This window comes from Centropristis striata, chromosome 8 (assembly GCF_030273125.1).
Source record: "Centropristis striata isolate RG_2023a ecotype Rhode Island chromosome 8, C.striata_1.0, whole genome shotgun sequence".
NCBI classification, from domain to species: domain Eukaryota; kingdom Metazoa; phylum Chordata; class Actinopteri; order Perciformes; family Serranidae; genus Centropristis; species Centropristis striata.
This window is the reverse complement of record NC_081524.1, coordinates 30,973,020-30,987,067: the sequence shown is the minus strand read 5'-3', so window position 1 is coordinate 30,987,067 and position 14,048 is coordinate 30,973,020. Positions and strand designations below refer to the sequence as shown.

Genomic DNA, 14,048 nt, shown 5'->3' with positions numbered 1-14,048 from the left:
ACGGTGGTTTTAATAGTTTAGCACAAGCACACCCAATGCGGCGACACAACACTGTGTAACGCAGGATTTCTGGCACCGCTGCTCCTCATGCTGCAGGGGTGTGTCTTCTTAGAAAATAGCAGTTGGATCCATAAACTACGACATTTAAGCCTGATTTCCACCGGGAGCGTTACAGCCGCGGAAAGGCTGTGCCGCGGTCGCCGTTGCTGATCGTTGCCACTCTAATCAATGAGAGCATTTCCACCGGGCGCAATGCGGAACGTTTCAGCAATATCCCAGCCGCGGCTCTCCGCCCTGCAGCGCAAGCATTAGGTAGCATTTCTATTTTCTCCGCGAGCCGCTGCTAAACCTCGTAAATCTCAACAGAGCAGATCGCACCAGACAGGAAGTCCGACTCAGAATCAACGTAATACACTCCTGTCTGTAGCTTCATATTGAAAAGACCCATATAAAAGCGATATTAATCTTCTCATCTAACTTTTGCCAAGAAAAGTGAATAACCTTATCCTCCAAAATATCAATTTACTCCCTTTAAGGTGCTGTATAAACAAGAGCTTGAAGAATTGTACGACAATAAGAGTTTGAGAGTAGGATTCAATATTCTTTTCATTTTAAGACTGAAAATGACTGTATGTGTACCTCTATTCTTTCAGTTTTCCAAGAAAACATTGCACTATTATTGCACTTCTTATCTGATACTGAACAGAAATTTTAATAAAAAATAGTCATGCTTACTCTTCCTATTTGGACTTTGGGCCTCTTTGGCTTCAGCTACTCGTATAGTGTACAAATGATTTCTTTATATACAGCTGTCTGATGCACATAGGAGCTGTGACTGAACTCAGATAAAGATTCCAATGACGATCAAATGATCAAATAACATGACAGACTGGTGATCTGACTCAACAGCAGTGAACACAACAGGACAAACATGCAAAAATCATTCCCTGATCATAATGATTGCAGCGCGTGCCATTTTCTCCCTAGGGTCCACATGCTCGCAGCACCTGGCAGAGGGCACGACTCAGAAGTTTCATTGTACGGATTTATTGCGTCTTTACGGCTCTGCTTCCTCCCCCATTGAATTCCCACAGAGCCCTTGATTTGGGCTTTTATAAAGTGAGTGCATAGGCACAGTGCTGGAGCTGCTGCCCTCGTCTCTCATCGGCCATCTGCGAGCAGTAAATCCTCAATATACCTCTGTTATGAAGGGCATGTTGAGAGAACCATGGGGGTGGCTTTAAGAGATGCTTTAAGAGATAATTGCTTAGCCATACCAAGGGACCTTTGATAGTTCTGTCCCATGAGCCAGTTCTACATTTGATCTTTTTCGGTCCCTTGAGTCAGTTTTTGTATTTTTTTTCTTCAGATGTCTATAAACAGACCGTCTTATCAATTTCCTTTTGGATGATAAAGAAAGAAGATGAGGACCATATGTGTGTGGATACGAGCATGTGTTTACATGTGTTTTTAAAATCTGTTTAGGATGGGCTTTTTGGGGGGCTGCACAGGTGTACACGGACCCCTTTCATGGGACCGTTCCACATGTGACAGGCCCCAGCAGATGACCCTCTGACACGCTGACATGGTCACATCGTTTGTGGAGCCACAGACAAATCACCTTTTTAAAAGACACTTTAAGAGAGGCAACCAGATGGGGTCTGGAAAATCTTGTGCTGTCTTTTTATTCTCCATCTGCAATCATTCAGCTTGATTCGCTCGCTCTTTTGTGATGCGTGAAATGTTGTGCAAGGATTTATAAAATTGTAGCGGCGGGACAGATGTTTGAGCTTAGGAAATGTGAAAAGTGAGAATTATCTTTAAGAGTCTGTTTATATGATCACAACACGTGAGTTCTCTATTCTCCACATCAAAGTCGATATCCCTTTCTCGTTCACTCTGAGAGCTCTATTTCTTCAACAAGAAAAAAAAAATTCCAAGACATCCCAAGCAATCATTCTTCCATTGTTTGCTGTAAACGTTTCGGTACATACGCAGAATGTTTATGTTGAAGTACATTGTAGCGCACATTAGGGATGCTCTTAATGGGCTACAGTAAAAGCCCTTGCTAGTCAAGAGTTCAGGCAGGTGCAGACTCTTACAGTAGATAAAGGAGCCTGGCACTGAAGATGAGTTCACGACAATCACTGTAAGGCTTTTAGACGCCTTCTCCAAGCTCAATCTTCATTTCCCCTGACACTGATTTTGCAATAAGGATCCGGAGAAAAGGGGAATGTCCATCTATTCATTTTAATGATCCCTCATTATTGACTGCTGGCAGGGAGGGGGCGGGCAAAGGTAATGATTCTTTGTCTTTGCTGGCCAATCACTCCTCTTAAAGGAATAAAACTCTAAATAAGGCCACTAATGGATGCCCAGCGTGACCTAAAGATGACCCCACACGCAACCCATGTGAACTGACTTCCCGACATAAAGGAGTGAGAGTTTGCTGCTTTAGTTATTTGGCTCTTTTTAGTGGGTTGGTTATGATTTGTCCAAATAGGAGGATAAAACATGTTGAACCACAAATTCCATGTGATCTATAAATATTGATTTAGCACGGCATGTCACTGAATTACTTTATGCCCCTGGTCTTTGGCGTTGAGGGCTGGTGTAATACTATTGCAAGATGGTTTCTAATGTAAGTTATATAGTTAAACTCACAAAACTCCATATCTCCCTTACCAAACAAAGCAGATTTGAATTTCACTCAATTGTCCCACCAGACTTCCATACAGTCAAGATGGCAGCAAAGATAACAAAAACAGTTATTTATTCATCTGGTTTTGTGCCTAGCTTTAGTGAATCAGAACATATTAGATACATAATTAATCTGCAGATGCTCTGGTTCAAAATGAGACCAAACTTTTCATTGGATGTCAGTTTTTGAGCCAAGCCGAAGTGGCCTCCGACAGACCAGGTAAGGCTTGTTTTTAGCCGAGCTAACAACCAGTGTTCCAGTTTCAGTGTGACAGCAGCTGTTGAAACCTGAATGTCACCAGTTAACACGGTTACCAGTTGAACCAAAACAACAGAAATGCCTTGTTTTGTGACTTCGACTCTAACTCGGTTCTGTTAGGTGTTTTTTTTTTTACTCTTAGCCTTTATGCTAAGCCAGACATGAGCTAAGTATTAGTCTTGTCATACAACTCTTGGTTAGACAGCAAACAAGAAAGCATTTCCCAAAATATTGAGGCATTCTTTTCAAACCTTTTCCCACTACACTTACAGATATGTTTTCTGCACCTGCAGCATGTTTATCACATATTGATTTACACGCCTTCAGCAAATAACTTTCAAAGGACTTGTAAGAACATCTTCAGAAAACATTATTGCATTTATAACTGTAGCTAAGGGTTTTTTTGTTATATAGAAAATATCCTACTGTGCGTGCATAGTAAAAGAAGCACTGATTGCAAATTATTTAGCCTTTATGTTAGTATTTATGTATATGTGTGCATCTCAGCCAGTCTTAGCTGTCATCAGTCTGTCAAGGTAATGAACCCTACTTTACTGCAGCCTCCAACAGCTCTTTAAGGCCTACTTCACACCACTGAAGAAATACACTCAGGTATTAGTTCTTCTGCCTCGATGCTCCGCTGGATGATGGGTGGGCGGGGATGTTATTAGGAGCATTCATCTACAAAGCTCCCCAAGCCATACTATACTGAAACTGACCACAAGACAACCCTATCATCCTCGAAGATTACCTGTCTCCTGCACTGTATATGAATGTTTTATCATAAAAGCTTTTCTTTTTTGCTAAGTGCCTCCTTGAGTGTTTGCTTTTAACTTTTGATTACTTTATGTCTTGTTGCGAAGAAGAAAAAAAAGAAAAACGCCCCGGCCCATTTGAATATAATGGACTTAACGGGAAAGGTAGTCTCTCTTGCTTCATTGAAAGGATATATATCGCCGTGGTGTAATCCAACACAGTGGGTGTGAAAAAGTTTGCACAAAGTGCTAATTTCAGTGCCTTGAAGTGAGTTTTTTAATGTTGACATTGTCAAAGCAGGTGGAGTGAGTCAAGAGAGAAAACAGACATGACACAATCATATAAATAAAACAATATGGCCAGGGTTGTATGGGATCCATATGTTTCCGTCTGTGAGGAAATATAGGATGTCATGCATTACAGCGTAAAAAGACTCATTTACAAGCATTAAAAGCAGCCCGATTCAGCATATCAGCGTTTGATGTGGTGGATCACATCTTATTTGGCTCTTTTTATATATATGATAGCTGACTTTGTCTTTTATATAGTCTTGAGTCATTTAGAAGAAAAAATATTTTTTTGTCATTCGGTCTAGACGTTGACGTTTCCAGCCCTAAGCCCCCCTCCCCCCCTCCTCCTCCTCTAGGTTTTACCAGACGTCGCGTTGTGAGAGGGGAATGGTCGATTGCATAACGGAAGGCGAGACGTGATCGTTCCTGGCCTTCTCACAAAATTCAATCATTCTCTGCATACTCCAATCCCATGACGGCCCATTAAAGAGCAGCGAGGGCTAGGATTTCCCCTCATGTGTTTTAAATTGAAATTACGGTCACAAAGTCTGCCATATGCATGAATCGAGGAAGACAAGGAGCTCAGAGGAAAAGGAGATAGCAGAATAGTTGGACTGGAGCGGAGGAAGACAGAGGCAGGAAGAAAGATAAGGAAGTCTCCCACTTTCTCTCATTATCTGGCTTTTGTCATCCTGCCACCCATATTCATATTGGACTCACTGTCCACCTGTCGGAATCTAAGTGCATTTTGATCATTTTGTAACACCTGTTTACTACGCTATTTCAGAAAACATATTAAAAGCTGACCTAATTTTGAATGTCTCCCCAAAACTTAAGCTATGATCGGGTATGCAGAGTTTAAATGCAACACACCATAAGTCATTTAAAAAAAAAAACGGGAAGATAAAGAGAATAGGTGAAGTGTGAGACACCAGGAGATGATGACCCCAGATGGTCTCTGAGGAACCACTGGGCTCTGAATCAGACTCTGACTGGCCATGAGTTCCTCATTCCTATTTGTCCCCGTGGAGGAGGGATAAACACACACACAGAAACACACAGATAAGACACTCTCTCTCTCTGATTTAGTGTGAGGAGGATGTGATGCAGACGTGACTCTGGTGACCTGGACAGAGTCCACAGAGAAATGCATCACTCCTCCGGTGATGTTGAGCAATTACTCTTTGTGAAAAAAAACAAAATGAGGGCAGCTAGAACAGAGAAGTTGATGTTTATGTTCAGTTTTTCAACTGCATTCGAAGTTAAGTTTTACTTTAAAGTACATCCAAAATTATGTTTCTAATAGACTAATTTAGCAAATATTATTCAATATATTTGGTTTATTTATTTTTCATACTCTACTCCTGCAGATCTAAACTGTAGCACCACTAGAATCTCAAAACTTAACTGCAGCTCAGATGTAGAGTCAACTTCAGTTCCTCATTAGGATCTTTTAATCATACAGTGACATCTAGTGTTGGTTTCAAAGACGTGCATGCAGCCATTGTTATTCAGCTGTTTCACACCATATGCAGACCGTGTGTATAGTTGTGAAGCATTCATTTGATTATGATGTGTAAAACAGTGTAAAGAGGTGAACCAAAAGAAATGTAATGACAACATAAGTGAAATTAGCATAACAACGTACTGGTTTATTTCATGATTAATGTTATATATTGGAAATAAAGCAATCAATTTCCCCAAATGACAAACCGGAGTAAACATTTTTTTTAATCAGTTTTCTATAATTTACCTGTCTCATCTTTGTATTTTTATTTACTAATTTGCACTGCCATGCCAACCTATGACATACTTGGATCACCCACTATCATTACTGACTTTCAAATAAGTTAACCTCACCTTTCATCTGAAGGTGAGGTTTCCGTTTACGGAAATGCAAGATATCGCTGATCAAGCCAGACGTGATCAGTTCTGGTTACAAATAAATACATATTACAACCCAAAGAAGAAAAAAAATCCTGCAAAGAACTAAATCCTTCAAAACAACTGGTGCTGTCTTTTTTTCTTTACACGAGAAAATTGTATGTGTGCAAGTTTTTTTCATACATTCACAAAATATTTTTTTCGGCTGCATTTTTTTTACTCATTCACAAACTGAATTATACGGTGGCTCTGTGAGCTCACAGCAACTGCAACTTGAGAAAACACATGCAAATACACTAAACACAAGGAAATTGAGAAAACATTTTCATCAATTTGACAACACAAGCGCAGCATTTAGAAAATGCGCTGCAGAGACCATAACACAACAGAAGTGTCAGAGGACCCTTAAAAGTGATGCACACGTCTGGACATGCTAACGTTAGCCTGCGATCGATACCGTGCTAGCGTTAGTGGGCTAACAAGACCAATACAACCTCGGTGCCGTTGAGAGAGACCAACTAAAACATGTATCATTCATTTATTTGATTTGTTTAACTGCAATGTGATTGCTAGCTAACGCTAGCAGGCTAACACAATATATCACGTTATAACATGAAAATATAATTATCTTGAAATAAGGTGATCATTTCACATTATGACATGAAATTACCATTATCTTGAAATAACGTTGTGTTGTGGTCTTTGCAGCACGTATTCTAAATGCCGTGCTTGTGTTGTCAAATTGATGAAGATGTTTTCTTAATTTGCTTGTGTTTTGTGTATTTGCATGTGTTTTCTTAAGTTGCAGTGCTGTGAGCTCTCAGGGCCACCGTAGAATTTCCCCTATATGATCCCACTTCATTTCTTTACATTTCACCGACATAAATAAACCCAGGCACAGGCGTTAACAGATGGTGTCCTCGACTATGTCAAGGAGAAGCTTTATTTTGTGATGCACACACACATGTTTTGTCTTAACTGGACTCCTTGAATCCTGGCAGCTCATAGTGTAAATGAGGCAGGGTTTACTGGTGCACAAGGTAATTGAGCACATATGAAACATCATAAAAACATATAGCACATATGGATATGGATATACATATATGAAAGATTTGTTTTATGTGTCAGGGTGGATTTTCACTGTGAAAAAAAAATCTAGAATCTGCCATTGCATTATTTTAGTACATTTGTAACAGTCAACACAGTAAAGGGCATCATTTGTCCATCTAGGCAGTAGAGTAGTATTGCAAAAACAAGAGATTACATGTCTACTCTATACTGAGCTGCATGGTGGCCATCTTAATCTTAATTAAACAGATCATTTTAAGATGATCAGGTACCAGTTTAGACATCAGCTCTGTGGTCAGACGTTATTAAAACTATACAGCAATTAGCAAGTCACTGCTGCAGCCAGCAGCTTGGTGATTTATATCTTTAGGGTGCAAATGAAAAGGGCAGAGGTTAATTTCTTGATAAAGATTATATCATATTAGAATAGACTCAAATTTTCTGTCCCAACTGTAGCTCTCCAAGGATTTTCTGTCAGCCAACACAGGGCACTGACATACTGAGCACACACAGATGAAAAATGTTTACATACACACACTACTTTGTAATGAGGATGAAATTGTATTGCTGCTCTCATTTGAAGTGTTTTTATAAGACTTAAAACACAAACTCAACTCTGAAGAGAAAAGATTAAGATTCCCTTATTAGTCCAACAATGGGGAAATTCAACCTATGCATTTAACCCATCCCTTTGACACGCCAGTGAACACATCATGCTTAGGACTGCCCAAAGACGACCAGAGACTGACAGAAGGGAATCAACAGTTGGGCCGTGAGCTCCCCCTGGTGGATATTTTGAGTTATCTACAGACCACCTGTGTTCATATATTCAGAATGCTACTGTGTTTCTTTTCATCATTTAGGTTTTATTCCTATGTTTTCTATTAAGTTAAAATGTTACATGTAACCTATGTTCTGATGTCATGTTGAATGTAGTTCAGTTTTAAGAGTGGGTTAGCCTATCATCCTATTTAACCTCAGTAACAACAATTTTTTATTAACAATTATTTTTTCTTTTTGTCCAAATGTTCACAATGCTGATTGCTTCCACAAAATAACGTCATGTCAATAAAAATATTTTTTAAAATGTATATGAGTGCTCTGCAATACCGTTCTGATTTTTTGATGATGGCTGTGGTCTACCAGCTGACACAAAAAAACACAGAAAGCTCAGGTGTTGATTCAATAATGATTTGTTTATCTCATAAAAACACTTCAGGATCTGGGAAATACAAGACTGAAATTATTTAGCATGACATTAAATTACACAAAGATACCAGGCCTATTGACGCAAACAGATTATTTAACAGTGTGTGAGTCTGTGAGATCCAGGCCCTGGTCTGCAATGTTCCCTTGATGGGCTTTAGCATTGGAGCTGAGCCTGCTGTGTACCATAATATATATATATATATATAAGAAATATAAAACAACAGCATAAAGACAACACAAATATGTTTACATTACAACTATGAGATGAAGGTAAAATTACTGACATTAAATTCTATATTACAATGTTTGCTATAGCAGCCCTTTGATGCTTATATTATGTATCAAATGTGACATGCAAGAAGCGCTACACTCCACTCAGATGGAGTAAACTGCAGAAAAAAATACAAAAATTATCAACAAATAAATATCACTATCGCCATATTAATAGTTTATAGATTAAGCTACCTCGGAATATAAAATGGGAATTGAATTAGCCCCCATTTTACCACATATAACAATACAGTGATATGTACATTATACTATCAATGGTTATGATCCACTATGAAAGCCCACCTTGTTCTATTCTACTAGGATCCTTTCTTTTTCATAGGATCTGTATAAAGCACATACAGTCAAGGGCAGATTAAGTTGTTAAGGACCCCTGGGGAAGGGCCAGACTGATCATCCCTGATCCTGCCCTCTGTGCTGGTCTATTTACCTTCTGCCTCCAAGTTCAACAAGAATAAAAATTACTGTGTGTATATCTTCATGAAAACATCACCCCTAGCTCAATTCATGGATCGCTATAGGATAATAAAAAAGTGATGGCTGAACAATGAGAAAAAATATATCAGCTCTATTAACCAGCAGCTTACACAACATTCAATTCATATGATGGAGGATTGTCACTGGTTTTATTAGAATGACAAATTTGCCAAAACAGTTGTATAAAACGGCCGTTTAGATAGATTCCATGGTTGCTACGTTTGTCTCCACCATAACAGATCAGAATTTAAACAAAAACAATTACTCAGACGGTCAAATACTTAATTTTCGAACTTTCACTCAACGATTTCTCTGAAATTATCGCCTCAACTCTGCACTTCTTACATCCTGTCCAGAGTTAAAGACCCAAAGTTAAAAGTCACAGCGAGGAAACTGACTTCCATCATGGAAAATGTGAGATTTGAACTCTGTTTAAAATTGTTTTCTATGTATTTTACCTTTGAGACTACAGATCCTCAAAGATCATTGATGTTTAATCTACTCTGTTTAAAGCCTCCTCCAGCCCGGGGTCTCATACAGGAAATATATTAACGTGGAAATTAAAAAATAATAAAGGAGACGCTCGTTTTACCGTAATTATGCACAAAACTGCGCATTTATTCATTAAATCAATATAAAAAATATAAGATATAGCTATTTATATAGGTATATGATTTAAAAAATAAAAAAAATATGAATAAAACATATTTATCTCCTAACTGTCAGCCTGCATATACTGATATTGTCAATTAAAATGTAGCCCTAAGGTAGCAGTACTAGAAGTAATTGAACTTATCATTATTTGCAATTTCATAGAGTTTCTTGCAGTATATTTAGTATAGTGGAGGAGGAAGTACTCAGACGCTTTACTGAAATTAAAGAAGAAATAGGCTACACAGAGTAAAAGTGCTCCATTATATCGTAAAAGTCCTGAATTCAAAATATAATTCAAATAAAAGTAGCTACATGGTACATTGTTAATTATAATGTAGCCATAAGTTAGCAGCACTAGAAGTACATATCATTATGTGCAATTTCATATTTGACATATAGATATACAAACATATATAGTGTATGCATACATATGATTAAGTAATAAAATGAACATAGTAGTCACTATCTCAATCTAGCCTATAGATTGCCATGGGATTCCAGGCAAGCTGCAAACATACTTTTCTTTAGTTATATATGTATGTATTTATTGGTTGATTTATTTAATTATGTTTTATTTATATCATTTTATTCAATGCAATGATGTAGAGTAGTAATAAAAAATAGCACTATGAACCAGCAGCTTGCATATCCAATTCATATGGAAGGTTCTGACTGGTTTGACTAGAAAAATGACAAATCAGGCAAAATATTATAATGACAAATGATTATAGATAACCATTCAGCAACACAAAAATAAATTAAAGTTTCGATTTCTTGCTCACAAATGAAATCAGAACACTTAAATATGAATAATATAACAGCTAAAACCAAACTTATACAAGACAGCTGAGGAATGAGACGGATATATGGACTTAATCTCAGGATAATAATAATTAAATATAATAATAAAACATCAGTTTACAGAGGTGAAATGTGTCTGTAAAACAGTTGTATAAAACGGCCGTTTAGATTCCATGGTTGCTACGTTTGTCTCCACCATAACAGATCAGAATTTAAACAAAAACAATCAAAACTCAGACGGTCAAAAACTTAATTGTCTAACTTTCACTCGACAATTTCTCTGAAATTATCGCCTCGACTCTGCACTTCTTACATCCTGTCCAGAGTTAAAGACCCAAAGTTAAAAGTCACAGCGAGAAAACTGACTTCCATCATGGAAAATGTGAGATTTGAACTCTGTTTAAAATTGTTTTCTATGTATTTTACCTTTGAGACTACAGATCCTCAAAGATCATTGATGTTTAATCTGCTCTGTTTAAAGCCTCCTCCAGCCCGGGGTCTCATACAGGAAATATATTAACATGGAAATTAATAAATAATAAAGGAGACGCTCATTTTACCGCAATTGTGCACAAAACTGCGCATTTATTCATTAAATCAATATAAAAAAATATAAGATATAGCTATTTATATAGGTATATGATTTTAAAAATATGAATAAAACATATTTATCTCCTAACTGTCAGCCTGCATATACTGATATTGTCAATTAAAATGTAGCCCTAAGCTAGCAGTACTAGAAGTACTTGAACTTGTCATTATTTGCATTTTCATATAGTTTCTAGCAACATGTGTAATATAGGCTAATATACGCAGTATAGTGGTGGAGGAAGTACTCAGACACTTTACTTAAGTTAAAGAAGAAATAACACAGAGTAGAAGTGCTCCAATATACAGTAAAAATCAAAAAGTCAAATCAAGTACATTATAACCAAAATGTGGACTACTTAATGTATCAAAACTAAAAGTACTCATTATACAGAACAGCTCCTAAACACAGAAAAAAACTTTCCACACTCCACACAGTGTGTGAGGAACACAGGTTAAAGGGGCCCAGCAGCTTAATTTTAGTCTTGGAGGCCCCTGAAAATGAATCCGGCCTCCATAAACTTCAGGAGTAGAAACTGGTCATTCATGCTTGTGAAGAGAAATGTTTTCTCTTTTTTTTTAAAGGAAACTTACATTTTTTGTTGAAAATAGGGAAATTAAATACTTTTTATTCTGTGCCTCATGTTGTTTACTGTACATGTGATTCAAACATGACTGTGTATTATTGCAGAGTAATATTCCGAGCCACCTGTTGGACCATACCTACAACAAAGTTATTAGAGTCTCAGCACGCCAGGCACAGGCTACCAAGAGAGCAGCAGCCTGCAGAGACTGCTCCTGCTGCAGAGACAACCAGGTGAGACATTAGAGTCTCTTATTAAGGACAGAAAAAAACTGTTTATGTCCCAAATTATTCACAATGCAATTCTCAAGAAGAATTTGTATCTTCCTTGAATTAAAATTATTTTCGTGACTACAATACAATGAAGATTTTGACTGTAAAATCTTATAAAATGAACAGAATATGTGAAGGTTTCTGTCTTTGGCTTACAGCACTCTGAAGCTCCTGCAAACCCACCCAAAAAAAGGAGGCGCACCTCTGCTGCTCAGCCTTCAACACCTCCTGCTGATACTCCAGCTTCATCTAATCAGGTCCTGAAGCCTCGCGCTCCAATTTCACCTGCTGACTTACCTTTGGTCTCTTCTGTGCCCTCTAGCCCCCAGCCCACTGCTCCACCTCTCCCAGACGAGCCCCTGATGATATGCGGCCTCCCCGTGGAAGAGTACCAACAGCTCTACCATGAAGTTGTCGACGACATGCTGAGGTATGTTGGTGTCTAAAATCAAGCAGTTATCACATTTTTCAATCATTTCAAAACTATCATGCAGTTGTTGTTTTTTTACATATTTAGTGTCTGAGTCACATGCTTTTTATGAATATTAATTTCTGTTTCTTCTGCTCATCAAAGGTTCACGAATAGCCGGCAGCGTCCATATACTTTGGCCCTGGGTCGCCGCATCAAGCAGAAGCTGTGGGAGAGGCTGAACCGTCCGACCTTCACCGAGACAGTCGACGCAGACGGCCGGGTGCATGTGGGCACATCATACGGGGTTGGTGACCACCCTCCCCAGTATGATGTGGACACATCAGAAGAACCGGGGCCCAGTAAACGAGCTAAGCACTAAAATGATTTATTATCATTCTTAGTTCTCTTAAGGTTTAGTCTAATTGTGTTTAGTTTTAGTTTAGTATTGTTAAGGTTTAGTTTAGTATTGTTAAGGTTTAGTTTAGTTGTGTTTAGTTTTAGTTTAGTATTGTTAAGGTTTAGTTTAGTATTGTTAAGGTTTAGTTTAGTTGTGTTTAGTTTTAGTTTAGTTTAGTTTAGTATTAAGGTTTAGTTGAATATTGTTTAGATTTAGTTTATTAGTGTTAAGGTTTAGTTTAGTTGTGTTTAGTTTTAGTTTAGTATTGTTAAGGTTTAGTTTAGTATTGTTAAGGTTTAGTTGAATATTGTTTGGATTTAGTTCAGTAGTGTTAAGGTTTAGTTTAGTGTTGTTAAGGTTTAGTCTAGTTGTGTTTAGTTTTAGTTTAGTATTGTTAAGGTTTAGTTTAGTATTGTTTAGATTTAGTTTAGTAGTGTTAAGGTTTGGTTTAGTTGTGTTAAGGTTTAACTTAATATTGTTTAGGTTTAGTTTAGTGTTGTTAAGGTTTAGTCTAGTTGTGTTAAGGTTTAATGAAATATTGTTTAGGTTTAGTTAAATATTGTTTAGTTTAAGTTTAGATAGTGTTGAGTTTAGTGGGGAGTTTAGGATTTGTTGTTATAACTTTAATATTTGTAGTTTTAAGTGTCACACTAAAGAGTTGTCCAGTTTTTGAGTTTCAGGAAATGCAGCCTCCACCTTCAGTTTGAACATACACCTGCCAGAACAGCCTCCACCTTCCCTGAAAACCAGCTCCACCCTCCGTCCTCCAATTCACACTAAAACTCAGCCCGTCACCACCACCACCTTCCACCCGCAGCCTCTGCCAGATACCTGCAGCGGGGGCCTCCACCTGCAGGATCTGGCAGACTGCTGCCTTATGACCTCCCCCCGCAGCCTCTGCCAGATCCTGCAGCCGGCGCCTCCACCTGCAGGATCTGGCAGACTGCTGCCTTATGACCTCCCCCCGCAGCCTCTGCCAGATCCTGCAGCTGGCGCCTCCACCTGCAGCCAGACACCTGCAGCCGGGGCCTCCACCTGCAGGTTCTGGCAGACTGCTGCCTTATGACCTCCCCCCGCAGCCTCTGCCAGATCCTGCAGCCGGGGCCTCCACCTGCAGGATCTGGCAGACTGCTGCCTTATGACCTCCCCCCGCAGCCTCTGCCAGATCCTGCAGCTGGCACCTCCACCTGCAGCCAGACACCTGCAGTCGGTGCCTCCACCTGCAGGTTCTGGCAGACTGCTGCCTTATGACCTCCCCCCGCAGCCTCTGCCAGATCCTGCAGCCGGGGCCTCCACCTGCAGCCAGACACCTGCAGCGGGGGCCTCACCTGCAGGATCTGGCAGACTGCTGCCTTATGACCTCCCACCGCAGCCTCTGCCAGATCCTGCAGCCTGCACCTCCACCTGCA

At 38.9% G+C, this 14,048-nt stretch overlaps 1 protein-coding gene across 3 annotated transcripts; it reads left to right on the top strand.

Moving 5' to 3' along the window:
* The first annotated feature begins 9,219 nt into the window (after positions 1–9,219).
* On the top strand, positions 9,220–13,458 carry LOC131976619 (uncharacterized). Of its 3 annotated transcripts, XR_009394813.1 has the most exons (5): positions 10,455–10,768; positions 11,666–11,791; positions 11,989–12,260; positions 12,405–12,912; positions 12,976–13,458. XR_009394813.1 is itself a non-coding variant. In XM_059339729.1 (4 exons), the coding sequence occupies exons 1-4, from the start codon at positions 9,337–9,339 to the stop codon at positions 12,619–12,621; spliced, it is 624 nt and encodes a 207-aa protein (XP_059195712.1). In that variant the 5' UTR covers positions 9,220–9,336; the 3' UTR covers positions 12,622–13,458. The 3 variants fall into 3 exon arrangements, 2 of the variants coding, with proteins under 2 accessions (XP_059195712.1, XP_059195711.1); XM_059339729.1 differs by lacking the exon at positions 10,455–10,768 and adding an exon at positions 9,220–9,345 and having other exon boundaries at positions 12,405–13,458; XM_059339728.1 differs by having other exon boundaries at positions 12,405–13,458.
* Positions 13,459–14,048: the final 590 nt, after the last annotated feature.